This window comes from Tenebrio molitor, chromosome 2, assembly GCF_963966145.1.
Source record: "Tenebrio molitor chromosome 2, icTenMoli1.1, whole genome shotgun sequence".
NCBI classification, from domain to species: Eukaryota; Metazoa; Arthropoda; class Insecta; order Coleoptera; family Tenebrionidae; genus Tenebrio; species Tenebrio molitor.
The window spans coordinates 16,061,079-16,083,645 of NC_091047.1; the positions used below are offsets into that span (position 1 = coordinate 16,061,079).

Here is a 22,567-nt window from a genome sequence, read left to right on the forward strand (position 1 = left end):
TCGTCGCTTTTGCAGGACCATGCCGCATCATTCATTGTTTTCGTATTCTATTATCCGGTCATCACCGGTTCTTCGACATCTAACATCACGACTATGGTTATCACTCCGCTAATGTAATTACAGTTTTCCACCAATAAAAAGAGAACGACAGTGACGTGTAAGATATGCACAACAATTGTTCGACAGTTGTTCCGTTTTTTTTTCTTGTTTGCTCTGATTAATAACGGTAGGGTGGATTTAATAGCACATGTGAAGTTGGCAACACAAGAGACATAATGGTCGAGACGGTGAGTGACGGGAATGCGTACATAAGGGCTGCCAACATAAACAGGCCGGAAGTGTCCGCTAATTATAAATATGTTCTCATCAATCACAGTTTCCATTTGACATCGGGCTTCTCAGTATCATATGATTTTACGATCTGCACAAGATGAAGGAGAAATATTAATTATGGTCAGATCTAAATTATGCTTCCTCGCTTCTACGAATGAAGACATTGTGATATAAATACTATATTGTTCCAAAGACAACCATTTTACTAGTTCCAAATTTGTGTACGAATATTTTGCAATTTGTAGAAAACAATTGAATTAATTGAAGAATTTATACAAAGAAGACAGTAGAAGCTTTTATTGTCCGAGCTGATCTTATGTTGTCATAATGGTGTTACAGAATAATGTGTTCATTTAAGAGGAACCACTGTACAGAGTACAGACTTGATTTCACGAATATATCGGGTGTTCATCCTCAAAGTTGCCGTTGAAGAGTAGATTGTGAATGCACCACGGATTACAGATCACGGATCAGCTGTTTAAATGTAACCTCACTTTTTGGATTGTTTGTGTTTTTACTCTGCAAACGGACGAGTGGTGCGTTCACAATCAACTCTTCAACGCTAACTTTGATTTGAAGATAAATTTAAATGTCACTCGATATAAAATATATCCACAAGACCTACTTGCAGTGATGGTAAAATCGCCATTTTGGTTTCGGAAGTTTGGTAGGACTAAACAGAGTGCGGTGGCAGTTTAGATCCAAGGCGATAGATAATTCAATTTTCGACGATTTTTTTTTTAATGTAACGATTATATTACATCATTAAGGTTACATATTAATATTATACAATACACTTCTATTTAGATTTGGATAGTGGGATTGCGACAACTTTAGCCCATCAAAATGGTCGTCCTGACGTCATCTTAATAGTGCGTAAGTACCTATTTAGTTTACTTTAAAAATTGACGTTTATGGGTAGCTCAGTAATTTGAAAGTCGTGAATCATTAACTTTGCTTTAATAAAACGAGAATTGAAATTTTTACGAATATTAAACAAACTGTAAAACTCCGAGGAAAACGTGGACGAATTAACAATAACAAATCAATGTAAAACATTAAAATACAGTGCCCATTGTCCTTTTTATTTACATTTTTGTTTGTGTGGTGGTACGAGTAGGTATATTTTAGCTTTATGCGATAAACCTTTTTTATAATTGTAAGTACATATGTATGTATATTAAAAAGGAATCTTCCCTTTTGAAAATATTCTGTATTTCATAATCACGTGGACAATATTTTTTTCAATGTGTTTCTTGTTTTCATAAAATATAAACCAATTACACTTTACATTGGAATTAGTGGCAATCTGAAAATTGTCCTAATTATGTCGTGACCTAAAGGAATCGTGCAGCTATTAAGATTATTAAAATGTTAGCAATGTTATATTTGAGCTGCTTTTCTTGGAAAGGAAGATCAGAGTTTTACTTGCCCCACAGTACAACACAGTAGCGTAGACTTAATTTTTTTTACATAAATCTTTCTTATTTCGTTTTGCAACAAATTTAATGTAATGTGAAAGACAGAAAACAAGCTAAGGATATATTATTTTGAGGAAAGAATATCAAAGTCAAATTAGTAAGCGGTTTGACCAGACGAGAATTTTGCGGTTAAGATTTATTTTGGAATTTCAAACGAATCCGTAATTTCTGGGATGTGAAAAACTATTTGTTAGCAACTTTAATTGTTAGAGATATTAATTTCAAGTGACGAGTAGCACTGGTCGTTGCATTTGCACCCTGCTGGCTAGGTGCAGATCGGAGAACGATCTTACACGCGATCATAACGTGCATACACGAAACATCATACCAGAAACTTCAAGATTTCTAATACATATAATATTAGTGAAAGAATGAAACCGCATCTCTTCACAATTCTAATTGAAATGCATCCCAAATTTAACAAATATCTACACATCGGCGAAATGAAATACTGTTGTCTGTTTGGAGTCGTGGCATGTCCTATCCAAGTTCCCAATCCCTTCTTTGACACATTTCTTTTCACCACCCTTCCTTCGGGTGGCTTTAAAGTCAAGCACGTGCTATGGAAAAAAAGATGTATACCTGGTTTAGTGAAACCTTCTGCTCAACTATATCTGAAAAGTAAGCGCAGAATTTGTTTGACACTCTTTTTTATCGCCAAATGACATAACGCCAGTTTTCATAATATGTACCTCGATTAGAATATGTGTCACATCAAAGGACAATAAAGCTTAATTAATACGCAATCGCCCAATTTTGCAACACCTTGGATACTTTATCGCTGCTATGTGTCGATTTCATTTGCACTATCTATGTTAATCGAAAATGATAAAAGTTTTTACACACAACGTGTATTGCGTATGTATTAATATAATTAATGCAAAGTACGAAATGTTTAACGTTAAATGTTCTTTCATTTTGTCTTACTTTGTACAAAATTATGTTTATGAAGACAAGTGACTTTCATTCGACCGCATAGTAACAATAAAAAATTAATTCTGTAAAATTTTTCTTTAATTCTACATATGATTAAATTTAAGTACATAACATTTTTGGTTTACAATACAAAAATTTCCGATAATAAATTTGTGTATGTAAAATTAAAAATTTTGCTAATTATTTATTTTCCAATTTCAAGTAAGATAAAACAATTGTTTGTAAATATTGATCAATTTCTGCAAGAAAAAAAGTTGATTAGTTAGAAAATTTATAAAATGTTAGTTATTATAACATCTGTTCATTAATTCATCAAGTTATTTTTATTATTATTGCTGTTTTGCTAACGAAAAATGTTTATATACATCCATAAACTACATATTATACATTCGTCCTAGAACTTCTTCTCTAAGGAGAAGCAGGTAATATACGTAAATAAACAGAATTTTCTAAACCGGATTTGACTATTCTTTTTTACAAAAGAAAAATCGTATTGCAATTATCTGTTTCAAAAGAAAATAATCAAAGAATTTTAAAAGTGACCCTTATAATACATATTTATCTACATGCAATACCACAGAAGCGAATATAACTTTCAAGATAGAAATTGTTAAAGAAAGATAAATCATTAACTATGTATTTACTTCACTTGTGGTTGATAGTAGATATTATTTTAAAATTTCTGTCTTAAATTTAACAATAATTATTTGTTAACATTAGATGAAATATGTACTGCCATATTTGAATTTTTATTTATTCATTGATTTCAATTTGCATTGTACAATGAATTCAAAATGCATCGGCTGACATTACGTTACCCAACATCCAGTTTCTAAGCTAAAAAACAGTTTTCTAAATCGTTCATTTATAAACTTTTACACATAATTATAATTAATGCTAGTTAAAATATAAAATTTTTATAATTGTTTTAGATATTCAACAAATAAGTGTTTTCTCGAAAATATCAATCTCAGGTACCCATCTTCGACGTGGATGATTTGAAGTGAAAAGATAAAAATACACTTGTTTACACTTTGTAGATACTAAGGTAAAAGAGTAGGTAGGTACAGGTAATTCAATAATGTACGGTTAGGTATGTAATTCTGAAGACTGCCACTTGCTATCGGTAGGTATACGAGTACATGTAGGTATTTTAAATTTTGTTTTATTTATTATGCAAATTCAAGTAAATTAATAAGACAAATAATTCATTTCTAATTTATAGAGTGCTTTTTATGTTAGTTACTAACATGAAAGCGACCGGACGCGCTCGATTTGTTCAAACGCTTCTGCCAAAAAAATCTAATTTGGCACCAAGGACAACAAGGTGGCCCTCTTTTACCCGGAAAACTGGAAATAAAATTAGTTATCATTTAGGAACTGTTTAGGTTGAAGTCCCAAGTGTAAAATTAGCCGAATCACTGTATACAGAACGGTCTCGTCAAGATGATTCGGCTAATTTGAGAGAATTAAACGGTAGCGACAGACCCCTATAATAGCTTAATAATACACCCTGGAATTTGATAGATGCCACTTAAGGTGATGAGATTGCCCGTAATTTCAACGTTGCTACTCAATTTTAGAGACAAAATAATTTCTGATTTATGGAGGAAAGATAAAAGTGCAACGCGGTTGCCATTTGAAAAACATTTGCATTGTTGCTGTGTTACTCATCTTGAATTCTTGTTGGTCAATTGTTCACAAAGCAGGTATTAGCTAGGCTCAATGCGATTTCCATTATTCCTAGGGTGAAATCGAATTTCCAGGAAGACAGGTTTTGGGTGGTTATTTATAGATGGACAGTACTGTCAAAAGTATCACTTTAAAAGGAACTTACCCCGTTTCTGCATAAACGAGAAGAGATCATCGAGAAATTCTTTCCTTTTTGGGTCGTCATTAATTTCGTATAACTGCAACAAAAAATTAATCAATTAGCACTGTATTTCCTGGTGTGGTGGAAAATTACATTGGGGTTTATGATTTATGGATTATTCTGAAGAGAATTACTGCTTTAAGCACTTTATTTGTGTAATTAACAAACATTAACGTACAATGCTACAATGTTGAGTACGATAATAAAGCATTTTTAAAATAACATTAAAATTTTACAAAGGCACGTTTATCTTGAAGAATATTACACTGCGAGAATATTGTACCTATTAATATTATGGCGGAAATACGCTTATCAATAAATTATGTCGTTTTAGAATATGCACATTGTTCGTATCACGTATAACATACATGATAAAGCTTGGGCTTTGTAAAGTTCATTTTCCGCTATAAAAATAATTACAGTATTCACTAATACCTACATAACTAAGATAATGAAAACGTTGCAAAATCAATTTTGTTTCATTATCAGTGGTAGTGTAATAGGTCCGATGTAAACTTTCGCAATAACTTTACCTTATGTTATGATATGAGTTATGAAGTTATGAAATAAAAAGTATCTTGCACGGAATATAATCCGGGTCTTTTATTGCATTTTTATAATCGTCACTGTCCCGAAGTGGTTAACATGCAATAAAATTTAATCAGTTTAATGCGCCAAAATAAAACAGCCATTAAGAAAAGCAAAACTGTATAACAATATTTTGATTAATTGCATAAATTCTCAAGGTTAAGTTTATGAACTCCTCATCTTGATACCTACATCATCCAAAAGGTTTGTGTTATGTGGTATTTTAAAGTTGCTGGCTTTAAAGTTTTTATGTTGTGTTTTATTGGAGCTTATCCTTCAACTTTAAATTATCTCAAACATTAATTACCATTTCCAAATTAACTTTTTTACTGGATATTAATTACTCATCATTTAGTTCGTTTCTAATTATAGCCATTACCGGTCTTAATGCAAAAAAAATATTAAATGCTCAATCAACACTACGTGAATGACATCCAAATAAATACCTATTATTCACCAAACTATAGTTTAATAAATTTCTAGTTGGCTTTGAAAGTGAATATTTGCCTATCAACCAAGATAAGCTCAGTATAAAATACGAACCACTATCCTGAATACATTTGCAAGTAAACAAAACAATTAATTCTATTTTAATTATAAGCCAGTTTATCGACAAAACGGTTGGTTTGAAATGCTGGTATGTATATGCTTCATTCTAATTTTCAAGTTACAACTTAATACAGTTTTACATAGGTACACAGCTTTTTTCAGTCAGTTAGATTAAGAACATAATGCAATGACCTTGAGACAGTTGAAGACATTGCTGTATTGCGATTAGGACAAAATATCACATTCTTCTAACACTAAAAATGTTGTAGGTACGTGGCTATAGATTGAACATTAAAAAATGCCATATATTCTTACGAAGATCTAAACTTGGCTTAACACCTACATACAATATAAAAACATATTTTAGTAACAGAAATGGCGATAGATCTCATGTGATTAAATATAAATAAAATTCACTTTGCAAGATAAATTGAGGAAGGGTATTAGTTTATCTTTGGATCTGTAGGTATAATTTATATGTGACACAATAAATGAAATTTACTAATTTCAGAATTGTCTTGGAATTATCCATTTTAACAATGCAGAACTTGATAATTGCGATGAAAAAAATTTAAATTAAATAAAGATCTGTAAAGAGCAAGATGTCGTATCCCATCCAAATAAAAATCGTAATTCATAAATTTGTTATTATAGTAATCGAGGTTGCACTGAATGTACGTCGCTTCGGGCTTAGTAAAGTAACTTGTAAAGATAGATGGCCACGGCGGACAGATTAGTTAACCAGGGTTATTAATGACCATGTTTAACCTCTACAACCCCACCTCACAACAATGGCCGATGTTTTAACACCACATTACAAGCGATTACGACCGGCTGCTACACTGTATTAACTCGGCTTCTGATGGTGGTCGTCGAGGTGCTGGCGTCTACTTCTATTCTAATTTCGACAAAGCTTTCAGGTTGCAACAACTATGAATAGTTTTATTAATCTGCCTTGTGCTTCTTGTAATGAATTATTAGTCCAACATTAAGTATTCATATTTGTTTGCTCTAATTTCAATTCATGATTATTGTAATTTTTATAATATGTAGATACATATACCTACATAAATAAGTAATACATATTTATATGTATATAACACAATCGGAAGATTTTTAAGTCAGAGGTATACCATGCAGAGGGCGGAGTACTGCATCAATCAAAACACTGTTAGCGCTCATCAAGCCTTTGGATCATCAACGTACTCGCCCCTCATATAAGTCTGTTAATCGACAGTAATCAATCTGAAGCTCATAGGTAAAAGATACAGATCTGGAAAACTGTTTCGTCCATACTAATTGCTGCAATTTGTTAAAAAACGCTATTATCAAAAATTTACTTTATTACTTTTTATATATGTATTTATATAATGTATGTGTTCTATGTAAAAATAAAAAATGTCAAATGTTTTCAGTGACTATAATTTTTGGCAATTTAATGAAATTCCACATTACAAACTATGCAGTACAACAAATCAACTACATAACTCTAATAAATGACATAGAAATATGTATACATATTAGCCATTTCGAGATAAATTTACAAACCCTTTGGAAAATACTTATGCACAATAGGTACTTAAAATTAACTGAATATGGATTTCTTCTCCCCCGACGGGTAAGAAGGTAGAACAATAAATAAAATATGCAAATTTTTGAATGTCAACACAAATATGTAGTTGTCTGCATCACTTCTCGATTCTATTGCAATTTTAATTAAGCAATATCAAATAAAATTCAAAACGGCAATGATAAAAATTATTCATAAATAATGCAGGTAGGTTTAAATTTTAAATGAGCCTATAGTTACGCAATATGTTTTATCGTTAGAATACATTAATTTATTGAAAAAAACAACGGCTTTTCCGCCCGCATACAAACAATAAAATGATAACTCGTCTTATCAATTAAAATTAAAAGCTACTATTATGGAACTAAACGTGCTAACAAAATAAAATAAAATGGTAATAATCCAGAAAATAATAAAGCATATCCTTGGAAAACACTACTATCGCATAATAAATGTATAAATTTTATCGACAAATAAATAATTCATGAGTATGTTGCTATTGAAATTTTGTATTTCAAAGATAAAAAGCTCGAAATTAGAAACAAGGTTATTGTTAAACTTATTGTGCGTTTGAAAAAATTAAATAGTGTTACTAAGCGTTAATTTCTTGATAACTATACCATTTATGCAATAATCGTCACTCGTCATTGGTGTCACTTAAAAATTAATACTAATTTTATTGAAATATATTCAACGATGACATTTGAGATAACACGACCGATCTGTAACCTCGATAAGTGTCTCAAAAATATAAACATTACAAGAGACAAACCACAATCAAATCACTTGACTTTCAACAAAAGAACGTAACCTGGAGATATGACCCCACGTATAGCGTCACTGAAAAGAACCCTCAGCCATTGTGCGAGCCCTCCAGGCTACAATACACCATTCAATATGATGTTTACATGCATTGTCACTCACAATGCCACAATATGGACTCACAATACATCGACGTGTCGATAGTGCTCTGATAATTAGGGCGATTATAATGCCTGGACGCCTCCCTTAGTTCTGATTCTTTGCTCGTTACGCAAAATTTCAATGTTTTCCTACTATTTTCACATATGAATGCACCGATTGGGGTTAAACCTGTAACGTATTTGAATGCATCGTTCGTTATCCTGAGAATTAATAACTGTTGCCGTCTTTCACACGATGCTTATTAGCTCAATTTTGATCGGGGTGAATTTTTACGAGCCGTGCCGCTGGGATCTAAAAGAAAGTAAGTACATACGTGACCTGCCACAGTCCATTACAATGTTTAAGAAAATATTTGAATAATTTGTAATTTTAATAAATAGAGGTTAGTATTTAATATAACTATTTTGGCTTCCGCGATTTTAGATAAAAACAAAACAATTAGTACATCACAATCTGTAAAACGCAACTTTTTCAAGTTTTTAGTCTCGACTTTTATTAAAACAATAAACTTTCGTCTAACAAGAGTTAGTTTTTATAATATTAGGCCTAGTTTCTGTAGAATTTGTTTTTGTGTATAGAATTTACCTGTTCATTGATTGACATATTTCAGAAAGTTTAAAAAAAGTTCAATTCTTGTTGATGTTTCCTAATTTATGTCATAATTCATCATTTCTTTAAACACAGCTCATTTTTCACACTATCATAAAAAAGTCGACCTTTTACCGCTTAACTAACCCCTTTTAGTTTCTACAAATGTCCGTTAATTTTTTAAAACTTGATAAACAATATTTAAAAATCGAACTAGTGTTTATAAAATTCATAAATTACTAAAATGTTCAGTATAGAAGATTTGCAAATTTTGTACACATTTTAAATCAACTATGTAGATATCTATCGACTATAATATTGACTGAGTATAATGAGTTATTCAGTGGTCAAACCGTTTAAGGAATCAAATGTGTGAAGCCACCTACACCCTGTAATGAAAACGATCCATCGATTCTCATCACATGTTTCCGATCACGTGTGGAATTCTACAGGTAATAATTCATCCCATTAATATTGAACACCTACGTTTATAATAAATCGATTAAAACAAAACGAAATTAATCGGAATACCATCATCATAGAACTATAACACACCTCAAAAACAATTAATTCCCTTTTTTACAACGATTGTGCAGCCCACACCAAATCATCTATCATGAGTATCGTTGACATGTTCTAAATTAAAAACACTAACCTGTAGTCGTGCCCCTGGTCGCGGTTGCCGTCAACGTGCGGCAAACTCAAGAAAAGAAGGGTTGCGACTCTTCGCGATAATGAACTCGTCAAGCCTCAGGGAAAATCTTTTGATTACATTTCTTATTTTATAAAGTGTATTAATAAACTATACTGGTTTAAGTAATTAACGAGTAACGCTGTGGGGTGTCACTTTCCACGGGTCTGGGATGAAATTTACTGCTTTATCCAAAAGATACATGATTTTCTGATTTATCGGTAGTAAGGACAACTTTAGTGATCAATTCCTTCTTGCTTCAAAGTTTCACTATTTTTCATGGTATCAGTAAAACAACAAAAATAAAGAAAAAGGGTACTTAATTCAGAATAACAGATATATGTACCTACTAATTAAAACTTTCTAGATCTACCTTTTCATAGAAAATGGTAAAAAGTATGTTACTGTCTATTATGGATGTTACAGTTGTTTTACAAAGCAACTCTTTCTATATTTATACTTATTTGGATTTACATAACGTATTCTTATGTTTGCATCATATAATTTTACTAATCATTGTTTTCAGTTAAGTCCACATTTTTAAATCAATAAATTTCTCCAACATTATTTTTTTAAATTCGTTTAACCTCTATCAATTTAAGTACCCTTAAATTTTTTGAATTGCCTAAAATATCTTTTCCTAGTATAATTAAATAGAAAGTATTGCTTGCTATACTTTGTCTATAGAGTTATATGACAAAAAAGTCCTTCGTTGAGAGATTGCATTTAGTCTCTGAATTACATATTATGTATTTTTTTTTTTCTTCTAATTAGCCTCATTAGATTAGATCACGAATTTGCTGGAATTCCATAAAACAAAAATGCGCAACAACAAAAAGTTAGCAAGCAAATAGAGAATTATATTGTATTTTCGCAGACTAAATTTAGTTGTGTTTAACAGTTTGAAAGTTTTATGAAGTTATATGAGAAATATATGAGTGAGTATGAGGTATGTATAATGAAAGTGTAAGAAAAGATGGACGTAAGCGATTGTTAATGAACAAATTATATAAAAATTTAATTTCCATTATAGATAAATGATCGTAAAATACCTTTTAATAGCAATACAATGTCAAGAAAAACAATAGGCTATTATCAAATAAAAGTTTTGTTATAACCTTGTGGTTCTCTTATGGGTATAGAAATAAGCGAAGTACCAACGTGAAATCATTAAACTTTTATGGCAAATGTATCCATATTTTTTTTATAATATAAGTTTCTAATGATTACTTACAATAGATGACAGGTGCAAATTGATTTTATGACTGCAAAATCATCTATCTGCTTCCGTTTAGTTATTCGACGAAAAATCGTAAAAACAATAATAATTTATTTTCAAATGGCAAGAGAAAAGTCATCAGGTCTGCCGGCTTTATTGAAATTTGATCACCATCACCATAACCCTATTTGATGGATCTAATTTAAAACAATCATAAAATCAGAGTGTGTTCTGTATTTAAAAAGTCCAGACACAAAAAGCTCATAGAGCCGATATCCGACAATAATAAAAATCACATTAAAAATGAATATTAATATGAAATATGTTTCTAGGGAACATAAAATTTTTAATGCCAGAGTGGATTTTATATCAGTCCATTGTGTTAATAAATTCCAGGCGGTCTATTCGAACAAAGGTGCCGTTCACCTTCTTAATTCTATGGCAATTAAATTTTTCTATTAAAATAAATATAGCTATTTAATTTCCATACATAATATAGCAATAAACTAAATGGTTGAATAATTCCCAAAATACACTTGATCTCCTCCCAATTTTAGTTCTTCATCTTGAAAAAAACAACAATATCCACTGGCCAGTGGTGTTGATATTGCTGTAATGGCAGTAAGAATTTAAATGCTTTATTCTACGGTTAATTAAAACCTGCTCGTATTTCATCCGCCACACTCCTAACACGTCATATAATTCATTTTGTAAAATCACCACCTTGCGGTCTAATAGTTATATCGATTCCTCAACCGATCTAGAGTCACAATTATTATTTCTGTGGATATTGCTCACATTCATCGACATATAAACAATATAAATAAGAAATGGTTGGTCCACTCAAGTAACATCACTCATAAAACAATGTACATCGTTTCTTTTTAACAAATTTCGATTTTATTTCATGGAACCGAGAACAAAATAAAACATTAAGTTGTATGTATTTAAAGTTTTGACTTAAAATAAATTAGTTGGCCAATTCACCAATGAATCACCACTTGTGAGATCATTTAGTAAACAAAAAGTTTCTGCAACCGGATAAGTGCCTGTAAGTATAGGTGTACCTGCGTAATTGTTTTGTGATTTAGTATTAAATAGGAGTAATAAAATAGACTTCATACTAGTACCATCTCAGATTAGGAGAGTATCTAAAAAGTATTAAGGCTTCGATGGTGTAAAATGTGGTTGAATGGTTGAATACACTACACACATTTGTGAGGATCGCTTCTACTACTTTATAAAAATGAAATCATGTTGAAATCCATGAGATGTTGCATTACGATTAGTGATAGGCGTGTGCCGGCATTCAGCGTTATTCTGAAGCAGTCACAATCGCGTTAGAAAAAAAACTCGTTTAGAATTATTAATGGTTTTATGTGCAGGTTATTGAATGGATAAGTTAATTAAATTATTACGTGGTTTTTAATATCGAAAGGTAAACCATCAAAGATTCGTCGAATTGGGAAACTGTTAATGAAACAATAATAAAAATAAAGTGTTAAATTCATCACTTAATAAAACGCCATAAAACAAATCCCACACACGTCGACTTATTAAATAAAAGAATAAACAAAGAAATGTACAAATTGCCAAAGAAGAAACCAAATAAAAGCCAACACACGGGCCTTCAGGTATCGGATATTAAAAATACAACACCTACCATTATTGTTAATAAAATATAAGTACGTAAAAAGAATATAACGCTTTGTATTGAAACTATTTACATAATTAATTAGCGTCGGGATGTTAACAAGAGCCTAGTTTTAAATAGTAAAATCCTAAGTGAACCCAACAAGTGTTAATAAGCTAGTGGCATTAAATTAAACATGCACTGACCTCTACGAGATCCGACTTGGCCATGGTTGCACCATAACATAACCACACTTCTTCAATACGTTAATTCGAACTTAGCACAAGCAATACTAAACCCTTATAACGAATTGGCAATAGCGGAAAAAAGCAGAATTGGTGGGTGGTGCATTCTCGGTAACTCCAGGTATAAGAGTTTAGCCCCCGGACTTATCGGTAAATTTGTGAGGAGTAGACTGGGTAAACAGCCTCCCTTCCAAGCTTACACGGATTACAAGATTTTACCTCCATCTCAAGGGTTTAAGATGGTGTTTTAAGCCCAGCCAAAACATTAACGCACAGCTTTTATGCTTGTTGCATTCAGTAATTCCAGCTATTTCCATTTTTTCAGGTGGTGGTGAATAGGAGCAGCGTTTATTTAGCATAATCGACCTACACGAGGGGGGTGAGAGTTGTTTAAACAGCTATTACGACGTTCATTAGAGAACGGAATCAAAGCAGACCGGTGTGTAATTATAAAGTATTTACAGACGTAGCTGGCGCGGAGGAGTGGGACCCTGTAATTCATCACATAGACAGCTCATTTGCTATTCGTATTATCATATTTGAACACGGGTTGAGTGGCCGTTTAGTGAGGTGTAGGTTGATATAATCTAATATCATGATAAGTAAGGATATTACAAGATAAATGGGATGGTTGATTATTTTTATTTTGTTTGCAGTTATTTTGCGGATGTTCTACTAAATTTGGAACGATATGTGAACTATGCACCTGTAACACTATGTAACACAATTTTTGTTGTTGGATAATAAATGTCATTTCTGAACTTGGCTTTTGTGATCAAGAACACGGAGATGTACCTACCAATTTTTGTTCCCATAGTGAGGAAACAGCCAAATTAATTAAAATTATAATTTATTTATGTTACATATTTAATCTATTCTATCCACTTACACAGCTAGAATTAAATTGAACTAATGAACGTAAGTTTTCTGTATGTTTGGACAATACTATGTAATATCACAATCTGTAATAAACTTCTGATCATAAATGCAAAGTTTGTTGGGAATAACAGCATTTTCTTAGACTTCCGAGGCAAAAACAATTACGAAATTGCACTTACTGATCAGGAACAAAGAAAAAATTATACTTTCTTACATCGTATAATCATACACTTGTGCAACATTTCTATTTCTGAAAATGAGTCACCGAATTGAATAAATTAGTACATACCAATTTTAGTAATTTTCCTCCGGAAGTTGATTAATTCCATCCCCTCAAATTTAACAATTTTCAGTAGGTAATTATGGTTATAATTGCAAATAAATGTAAATGTAACAGTGAGTTGCAGTTATAATTCACAAGTAAGTTATAACTTATAACACACCCGTGACTTATAGACCACTTTACTGGTCTACAATGAGAACAATTACGACTCTATAAGAAGCAGGTGTTGGATATGTAAAAAAAAAAACGTTTTTACGACGTTGGCGTTTAGTGAATTTTGACACACCGTAATATTTAGGCACATCAAATAGACAATAACTTTAGAAATAAGTACGTATAGGTTTGATGGGAACAGCGTTTAGAGACAAAATTATAAATTTGAAATTCTTCTGTCACTGAATTATTATTAGTCATACTTAGGTTGTTATTTCTCACGTAACTAGCAGAATTGATCCATTATTTTTAAAAAGGATCCATTTAACACGGCTTTTGTAGCGTAAAAATATATACAGAATCTGAATTCGCTGAAAGCTTTTTCTATCAAAGTTTAATACATACATACTTAATATTTTAAACGAATTTTTGTACAATAGAAAAATGGACCAAATTTGCTTTTTTCACCTTGGAATTCCATAAACTAAAGTAGAGAACGCAAAATTAGGTAGGTACTTTTTATGTTTTTCACTACATTTAATATTTGAAAATCGTTGCAGTAGCAAAACTGATTTGTTTATTTATTAAACAAATCAGTTACCTACTACAATTATGTTCTCCGTAGATCTTCAAAATTTTAATTCCTCCACAATTTGTCGTTAACAACATTTTCTTATACAAATAAATGAACTCAAAGTTGCAGAATTGAAACTGTACCCCTGTCATTATGGTTTTTACTTGTAAACAAATTCTTTTGTCAGTAAACGGGTTGGTTCTTAACCAAAACAAGAAATTATGATACCTATCATTTGGACATAGAAATTATAGGGTTGCTATAATACATATAAGACTTTCTTAAAGACCACAGCTCATGTGAGTTTATTATTTAAAGATTTTGAATCTCACGTATGTCAACCTTTAACCTTCTTGATTTTTTAATGTAATTCAGAACGTTTAAACGTCTCACTGACTTAAAAAATTATGGTTGTCTCGTATAATTAATTTTTGTTGATAAATGAGTTATATCGTTTCTAGGTCTTTCACAGTCCCGATAAAAAATCTTAGGCATTATTTAGTAGGACGTGCTGTAAATATTTACCGCGTTATCAATCACCAACTGAACAACACGTAAATTAAATTCATTCTCGTTAGTCCTTATACAAGAGGAAATTGCCAAATCGTTTGGGGTAAATTAATGAATTAACAAAATAATCAAGAGAGCTGACTAATTCCGGCCGCTGCTCTTAATCAAGGCGGCTGCCAAATGTGTAGCACAGCTGTCTAGGTCTCATAATCCCGAATCCATCGACAGGGGTTAGAGGTTAAATTTAGAGCCATGGACATAAATTTGACATCAGCAGAAATTTCCACCGGTGCAGCAAAATTTCTCCCGACTACTATCTATTGAAATTTGTTTAAACGAAATCGTCATGAACTGTGAACAGGTATTTTCGAAGCGAGAGAAGTGGAAACAATGTATTCGTGTGCAATTTGCAATAAATCAACATTTTGGGAGCCGTTCTGTGGCAAGGCAATTCCGCGTTAGATTTCGGAAGTTTAGTGCCGTGAGAAGCAACATGTTTGTCGATTGTAAAATCCAGAGAAACTGTTGTAGAAATGACCCCTCGCCAAATCCATTTGCAGATAAATGATTGAATCTTAAGGCTGAAGACCACCGAACAAATCTATTGGCGATAAGAAGTATTGGAGTCCTTTACGGACGTTATTTTCACCGCTTTCGGACCAAATCGCCCAGACCACTTCATTATGTCGGTGATTGAGTCATTTACTTCCCCCTTATATGAGATTAATACATGTGTTAGTGTGGGGTAGGTGAGCAGTAGATCGGTCTTCCAAAAGGGGATTTGTTCGAGATATTAATGAATTATTTAGATTTATCATGGTTTACGTCATTAAACAATTACATACATATTTCTTCAGTTACCCAACTTTATTTCATCATTTGGCACGACAGCATAGTTTGCATTATATGTATCACACTTATAAAAAAAGGCGAAAAAGTAATGATAATTATCATAGATGAAAGTGAAACTAAGGAGTTCATTATCTTACTTAGGTACTAAATATATAGTAAAAAAACTAATTTGTAAACTTATATTTCCACGCACAGAATAATTAACATCAACAAAAAGCAAGTTGATTTAATTTAAAACTGATTCAGATGATAAATACATCTGCAAATACGACTATAGGAGTGAAATTCTTCAATACGAATTCCATCAAATCAATCGTTGGCACGAAACATCCGGTTGCTTCTTAGCATATGTTTGCCAGTTGTGTCTTCAAACCATAATAAATTCACAAAAATAAAACCGATAAGTGGTCAGTTATGCATAAGTTTTCATTCTGTCCAAGTGAATTATTTCATGAATTTTTTTTATAATAACGCTCCTGTAAACAATACTTACAAATAGTTGTTATCATATTAAATTAAAACAACACAATGTGAAATTCAAAATAAATGTAAAAACCGTATTTTTTCGATTTTTTATCTATTTTTTAACATTATGGCAACATTAAAAAATATACTTTGTTTATTATTCTTTAAAAATCGATAAAAAATATCCATAAATTACAAAGAACACTAAACACGTACGTGTCTGTGTGTTAATAGATAAATTTCGATTGTATTTTATATCATAAGTGGAAAATTACGTAATTAATATACATGTGGCATACCAATACTAATAAAAACCGAGTAGGTATAACATTTTACTAATAATTACATTAGATGAAAAACGCAAAAATCGATGAGGCAAGCTTCCGTTTATATCTTAATTTCGATAATTAAATATAAGCTACTAAGGTAACTTCAGTGGATTAGTGATTTTTTTTTAAATATTAAATTGTTTATTCGTAAGGCTTTTAACACTTCAAGCAATTAAACTATTAGTTGTTTTGCACTGCGATTTATTTTTTGACCTAATTGAACACCGAAGTAAACCAATCTGTTCAAAACCAGAGAATATTTTATACAAAACAATTATTTTTTTTTATTTACATAATAAGATGGTTTAAAGTCAAACACTTGGCCTGGAGATATTAACTCAAGCTGTATACAATTAAATTAGTTAATGACTGTAAAGTATCTCTTTAATACTGTTGGTTGTCTAAAATAGTTTTCTTAGCACAGCAATTAAATGTCATAAACACCACCTTTTAGTGAGGTTTAAGGTTTGGAGCAACGTTTTACAAATTACTACGTCAAGTTAGAGAAATTTGGAGAATTGCCGTGTTTTTTGGGTACATATTATGTTTTTCGATCTATAAAATATAGCTTCCGGTTGAATTTATCGAATCATCTGAATTATGTGATGACATTTATTGAGAGTAAAGTAGAATTTCATGATATAAAAGCAGACGATTAATGTTCCAATTTTTCTAGTTAATTATGTGAGGATAAGATAATATTTTGAATGATTGGACGAAACCTGAAGACCAAATGATTTCTAAGAATATCTAATTACATTGATTAATTGTTATGGGTGGAAATATTTAAACCGACTCGTCACGTGTTATCTTTTCAAAAATCGACATATAACCCTCATTCACGTTATCTATTTATATACCAACGTTTAAATTTATTCGGTCTTAAAAGCGTAATTATTGAACCCATATGTTGTAAATGCATTTCCAATGCGACCTTAACACCCTCTGGTATCTCTTGAGACGCATACGTCGTGCCAGATCGTTACATCAATAAAGACACATGTCTGTTAAAATCGATTTTGCGTATTCCCCCAATTCCAAAAATAAGTAGAAATATGCCGGTCTGCCTTATTTCTGAATCTTTGACGTTTGTGATAGATTTCCTGGGGGATTTAAACTAATGTTACCATTTGCTACAACTTTTACCCTGTTTTGATTTGTTTTTATGTGACTTTCGCTATTTTTGGATAGCAAAGGGCTGCGCCACATTAAGATTTTTTTTATCAAATCATATGATAGCTTTCTAAGCAAATCGGATCCAATCAAACGACATTTATGTCTGTTTACCAGTGGACATCTAACAAGTCTTTGTGAAATGGTATCTTTTGTTTTCTCAAGTTTGCAGCGTTGTGTCGGTAAGGCGGTGAGTTTGTTTATGCTGACGGTGTAGATCAAAGATTCCGCATCGTTAATTCAGTATCAAAGGAACTATCATTAATGAATTAAGACTTTACGGCAGGATACAGTTGGATCGTGTCCACAGGCTGCTTTCATTTACTTTAATAATATTTTGATATGTTTATCGTGAAGGATGAAACCAAACTAATAGTACATTTGTACACAATGTATTTTCGGAACATCTACTAGGTATATGCAAGTATTTCAGTCATAATTGTGTTATCGTATTTATGTTTTACTGCCAGTTGGACGTTGTTGCCTATTTTACGGTTTCCACAAAATTACCCTATAATAAAAACAATATTTATACTGGATTAAATTTTGATTACGCTTCAAATGCACTTTCCTATAATTATTATGTAATTACTCAAGTACATATTAAAAAATGGATGGAATATCAATTCTAAAAATTACGTTAAAACTTGTAATTAATATTGTAACTAGATATTAGGTAAATACTGTTTCAAGATCCAGTATTAACTATTTAAATGATGGTATGCCTACTACAATAATTTAAGCATAACAAAAAAAAAATTGGCAGTTTGTGTATTTGCATTTCTACAAATTTTGAAAGAATGCCTGCCATCCATCCATATAATTTTTGTTGCTATACGAAGCTGAAGGTGAATGCTTATTAATATATTTTATTCATGCAATTGAATTAAATTGCAGTAATTTATCTATTCAAATGTAGCTCGTACATCTCAGACAGTGCATTAAGAGCTTGATATTAAAATATAATAACACCTACGTCGTTATATATCACACAGGATACAGGCACTGCCTGTTGTTACCGCAGGAGTTCTCTCTGTACAAAAACAATAACACCCTACGTAATTTTGTTTTTGTAGATGTGTGAACACAAAAAACTTCATTTGCGTTTTATACACATAATTCATGGTTCATGGTAGTCAAAAAGTATAAGTCGTTTATTGTTTGACATATTTTTCAAGAAAACCTTACTCAATATTATTATTAATATTAATTTTTGAAATTTTATTTGAATTTGACGTATGTTTACTATTGTGAGTTTTTTACAGGCTGACTCCCAAAAAGACCACAATATCTTTTATTCTAATATAATTCTACTACTAAGTAGATATGTACATACTATAAAGTGTCCGCAATTTTAATTTTTTTTTCAACATTAACTTCAATACCAAACGACCGACTTTTTTCTGGATCTAATGATGTCTAACCAGTTGACTTTGTTGCAATATTCAACAGAAAAAATAAATAAAATATTTCAGGGTGTCATTTGCAAAACTCGTTATATCCATTAAATTGGGGGAAAACGCAAGAAACGAATAATTCATTATGTAAGCGTACTGGAAGATTCAAATGGTTCCGTTTAAAAAGTGTTAATTTCTAAAGCACACATATTCAGAGAAAAACTTTTTCGTAAAGGTTTAACAATTAAAATTTAGAAATTTATGTTTGATTCAACGAGATTTACAACACGGCAATGGGTTTTAGCAACTTTTACAAGAGATAATATGGAAATAAAAACAAAAGGCATTCGGTAAACGCCGCTTTTATATACTTTTTATGACATAAAAAATTATTAAACAAGAGATGAAAAGCTGTCAAGCTGCGGAAACCACCGCTATATCGATTTTCATTTATGAACAGTGAGTTGGATTTCTTGTATAATTTTCAAATGTAGCGTGAAACAATCAGAATGTTGAAAATTTTTATTCGACTCTGGATTCGTTTCCGGTATCCGATTTATACGGCCGTTTTACCGGAGCCAGATCTGGATTCGATAAATTAGATCGAACTTCACCGAACAAAAATTGCAAATGAAATATGTAATATTAAATATACTCGTAATCGTAAGTATACTACGTACTGTACGTACTCGAAATATAATGTTCGATAAGGCACATAATAGCTACCTAGGTATATCTAATACCTAATATCTACATGGATGGCAGAATTACATTTAAAAAATCAAACTTAAGTGGTTAATTTCAAACATGAAAGAACAGAAACAATTTGTGTTTACTGTATTCAAAAATTGAAATTTGGTATTGCCAAATTATTGTACTGAAAACTTTTCTCGTTTTCCACACAAAGCCTGTTATTTTGAGTTCCAAAATATTTGCTGCATTAGAAAATACAAGTCTTTGTCATGGAACACTTGAAGGGAGAGCTGTCAAATACTTTTTGCTATATTAGATTGATATAAATTCTCTCTATCAAATAAGGAAAATGGAAACATGAATAATCAGGTGTTATGGTAGGACCCGGGATCCAGTCCTGTAACAGTTTCAAAATTTCTGCAGGAACTGGATCTACATAGTTAGTTCCGATATTAGGCTATTTGGAAGGAGATCTTTTCCCCTCTATCTACAAGTACTGATTAAACTGATGGCCACCTTATTGAATAAATGTTATAATTCGCCATCTGATAATAAGATCACTGAATCCAGAAAAAAAAAGTATAGTATATTTATCCCTAATAAAAATTTTGACTAAAATCATAAATCACACCAACAAAGAAACAGTTGACAAACTACTTACTTACAGTCTTCCCCGAATTACTTTACCTGCTTTCTTTGTCAAATAGCTCGATAGGATTCAAAGATATTAAAAATATTTGTCTGAGGTTCTTTAACATCCTTACCGGGCTAGAGTCAATATTTCTATTAGGGATATTTATACTATACAAGAATAAATTTAAGAAAGCATAGGTGAATTTTTGAAAAATTTGACTATCATTGATGTTGAAATTAATATTGGAAAAAATAAAAATTCAGGTATTAATACGATTATTTATTTCATCTTTTTCCTTATCTACTTAAATCGGACAATAAATGACGAAGGTACAGCTTGCAGCGTTTGACAGCTTGTATGAGTTATTTGTGCATACTTAATTATCTACTGTTGAAACAACAATACTTAACATGAAAAAAAATTATATTAAATTACACATACAGGTGTCCTGGAAATGCATGTCAAAAAAAAACGGTAGTTGGTGACGATGAATAGAGGTTAATTGCAAAAATCTTTGTAGTAAAAGTCCTTTTGTTTTTGAGATTGAAAATTTGCTCGAAATTTCTAGTACGTTACTGAGTTGAAGTAATTGAGAAAAACAAAAAGACTTTTACTAGAAAACATTTAACTTCTATTCATTGTCACCAACTACCGATTTTTTTTGACATGCATTTCGAGGACACCTGTATATGTAATTTAATATATTATGTATTACCTATCTGGGTATCAAGTCACAAAATTACAGAATAAAAATAAAACAAAATGCTTAAGTTTTATGTATACGCTTGTACAAGCCAAGTGATGGTGATATTATATGCGATTTTCGCCACTGACAGGACCAAAAAATGTTATTAAGTTGAAGAAAGACCGAGGACTAATGTTCAGGTAAACTCTTTTAGACGGCCTCGGCAGTGCAAAAAATATCTGCGCTAATTTTTAATAACCATAAATCACTGAAAAAGGCTATAAAATATTAAATTGCATTATGCCAAATTATAATAGTACTGGGAATACTGAAATACTTTAACATTTAGGTACAAATTAAATACAAGCGATAACGGCCCGTCCTTATTCATAATAATGTTCTTTAATAATAGAGACAAGGACACAAAACGCCGACTTTTACGATTGAATAACTCTAAAAATGTACTGTAATTCCTGCGCTGATGAAATTATGCGCCATAAAACTGGCGAATAGTATAACTTATATGAGGTTGGTCCAGACAGGCCGCAGTCGGTTACAACCTGCGCATGCGCGTAATCGTATACATTTTAATTCGAATTAAAATTGTTAAACAAAATTGTGCCTTATGTACAATATTGCACTTATTTGTAGTGTTATAAGAAATAAAAAAAAATGTGTGAAAATCGCAGTTGAAAATTATATCCTTGTAAAAATAATAATCACTCATAGTAGGTAACTCACCCGCCGCACCTTGCCGACGAGCTTACAAAAAAAGCGTGGAAGAACCAATTTAAAGCTTTATTCTTGCTCACATTTAATGGTGTAACACAGCTTTCTATTGCATTCAATAATATTGCTGTCAAAACCGATTATTGTTTTAGGTCACTTTTAGGTTAGTTTTTGTTTGCAGAACTGAAAATACATTCAAGACTGCATAACGTCGCGACGACTTTGACCGATATCGTCTCCGACAACGGCACGTTCTAATCCTAAACGACCTACCTGACGCACCTGTTTGAATTGTTCTTCGAATGACCAGGTGTGTTGAGAAGATGCGCTGCCTTCTGACGAATGCGAACTCCCTGAAGATGGAGCTGTCGGTGGTGGTAATAGCGGTGTCATGAACGGTGTACTTGGGTGTGGAAATGGAAATGGAGCCGGCAAGTGGAAATTCTCTTGCAAGCTCCTGTTCGTCATAGGAAAGTTCAGGTGTCGAGCATTCTCGAAATCGTCCTATAAGATCAACAAACTTAACTCAATGTTTTTAATAGATATAAAAAAGATATTGTTTATAAAATGAGATCGAAGGG

The 22,567-nt window shown here is 31.6% G+C and overlaps 1 protein-coding gene and 2 long non-coding RNA genes across 5 annotated transcripts in view; 2 read left to right on the forward strand and 1 right to left on the reverse strand.

Annotated features, from left to right (window-relative positions):
- retn (retained) overlaps positions 1–22,567 on the reverse strand; it is a 73,258-nt gene that overhangs the window by 20,935 nt on the left and 29,756 nt on the right. For 2 of the 3 annotated variants that reach the window (XM_069039083.1, XM_069039084.1), the window contains exons 3-4: positions 22,260–22,490; positions 4,588–4,660 (exon numbers count right to left, since the gene is read on the reverse strand). In XM_069039083.1, the coding sequence (XP_068895184.1) occupies positions 4,588–4,660; positions 22,260–22,490 (304 nt within the window). The remainder of the gene's footprint in view (positions 1–4,587; positions 4,661–22,259; positions 22,491–22,567) is intronic. The other variant, XM_069039085.1, reaches the window with a different exon arrangement.
- LOC138124149 (uncharacterized) lies at positions 158–22,306 on the forward strand. The gene is made up of 3 exons (XR_011157029.1): positions 158–287; positions 1,141–1,209; positions 22,168–22,306. It is a non-coding gene; the product is annotated as an uncharacterized lncRNA (long non-coding RNA).
- Positions 11,820–13,772, forward strand: LOC138124147 (uncharacterized). The gene is made up of 3 exons (XR_011157026.1): positions 11,820–13,009; positions 13,095–13,232; positions 13,287–13,772. It is a non-coding gene; the product is annotated as an uncharacterized lncRNA (long non-coding RNA).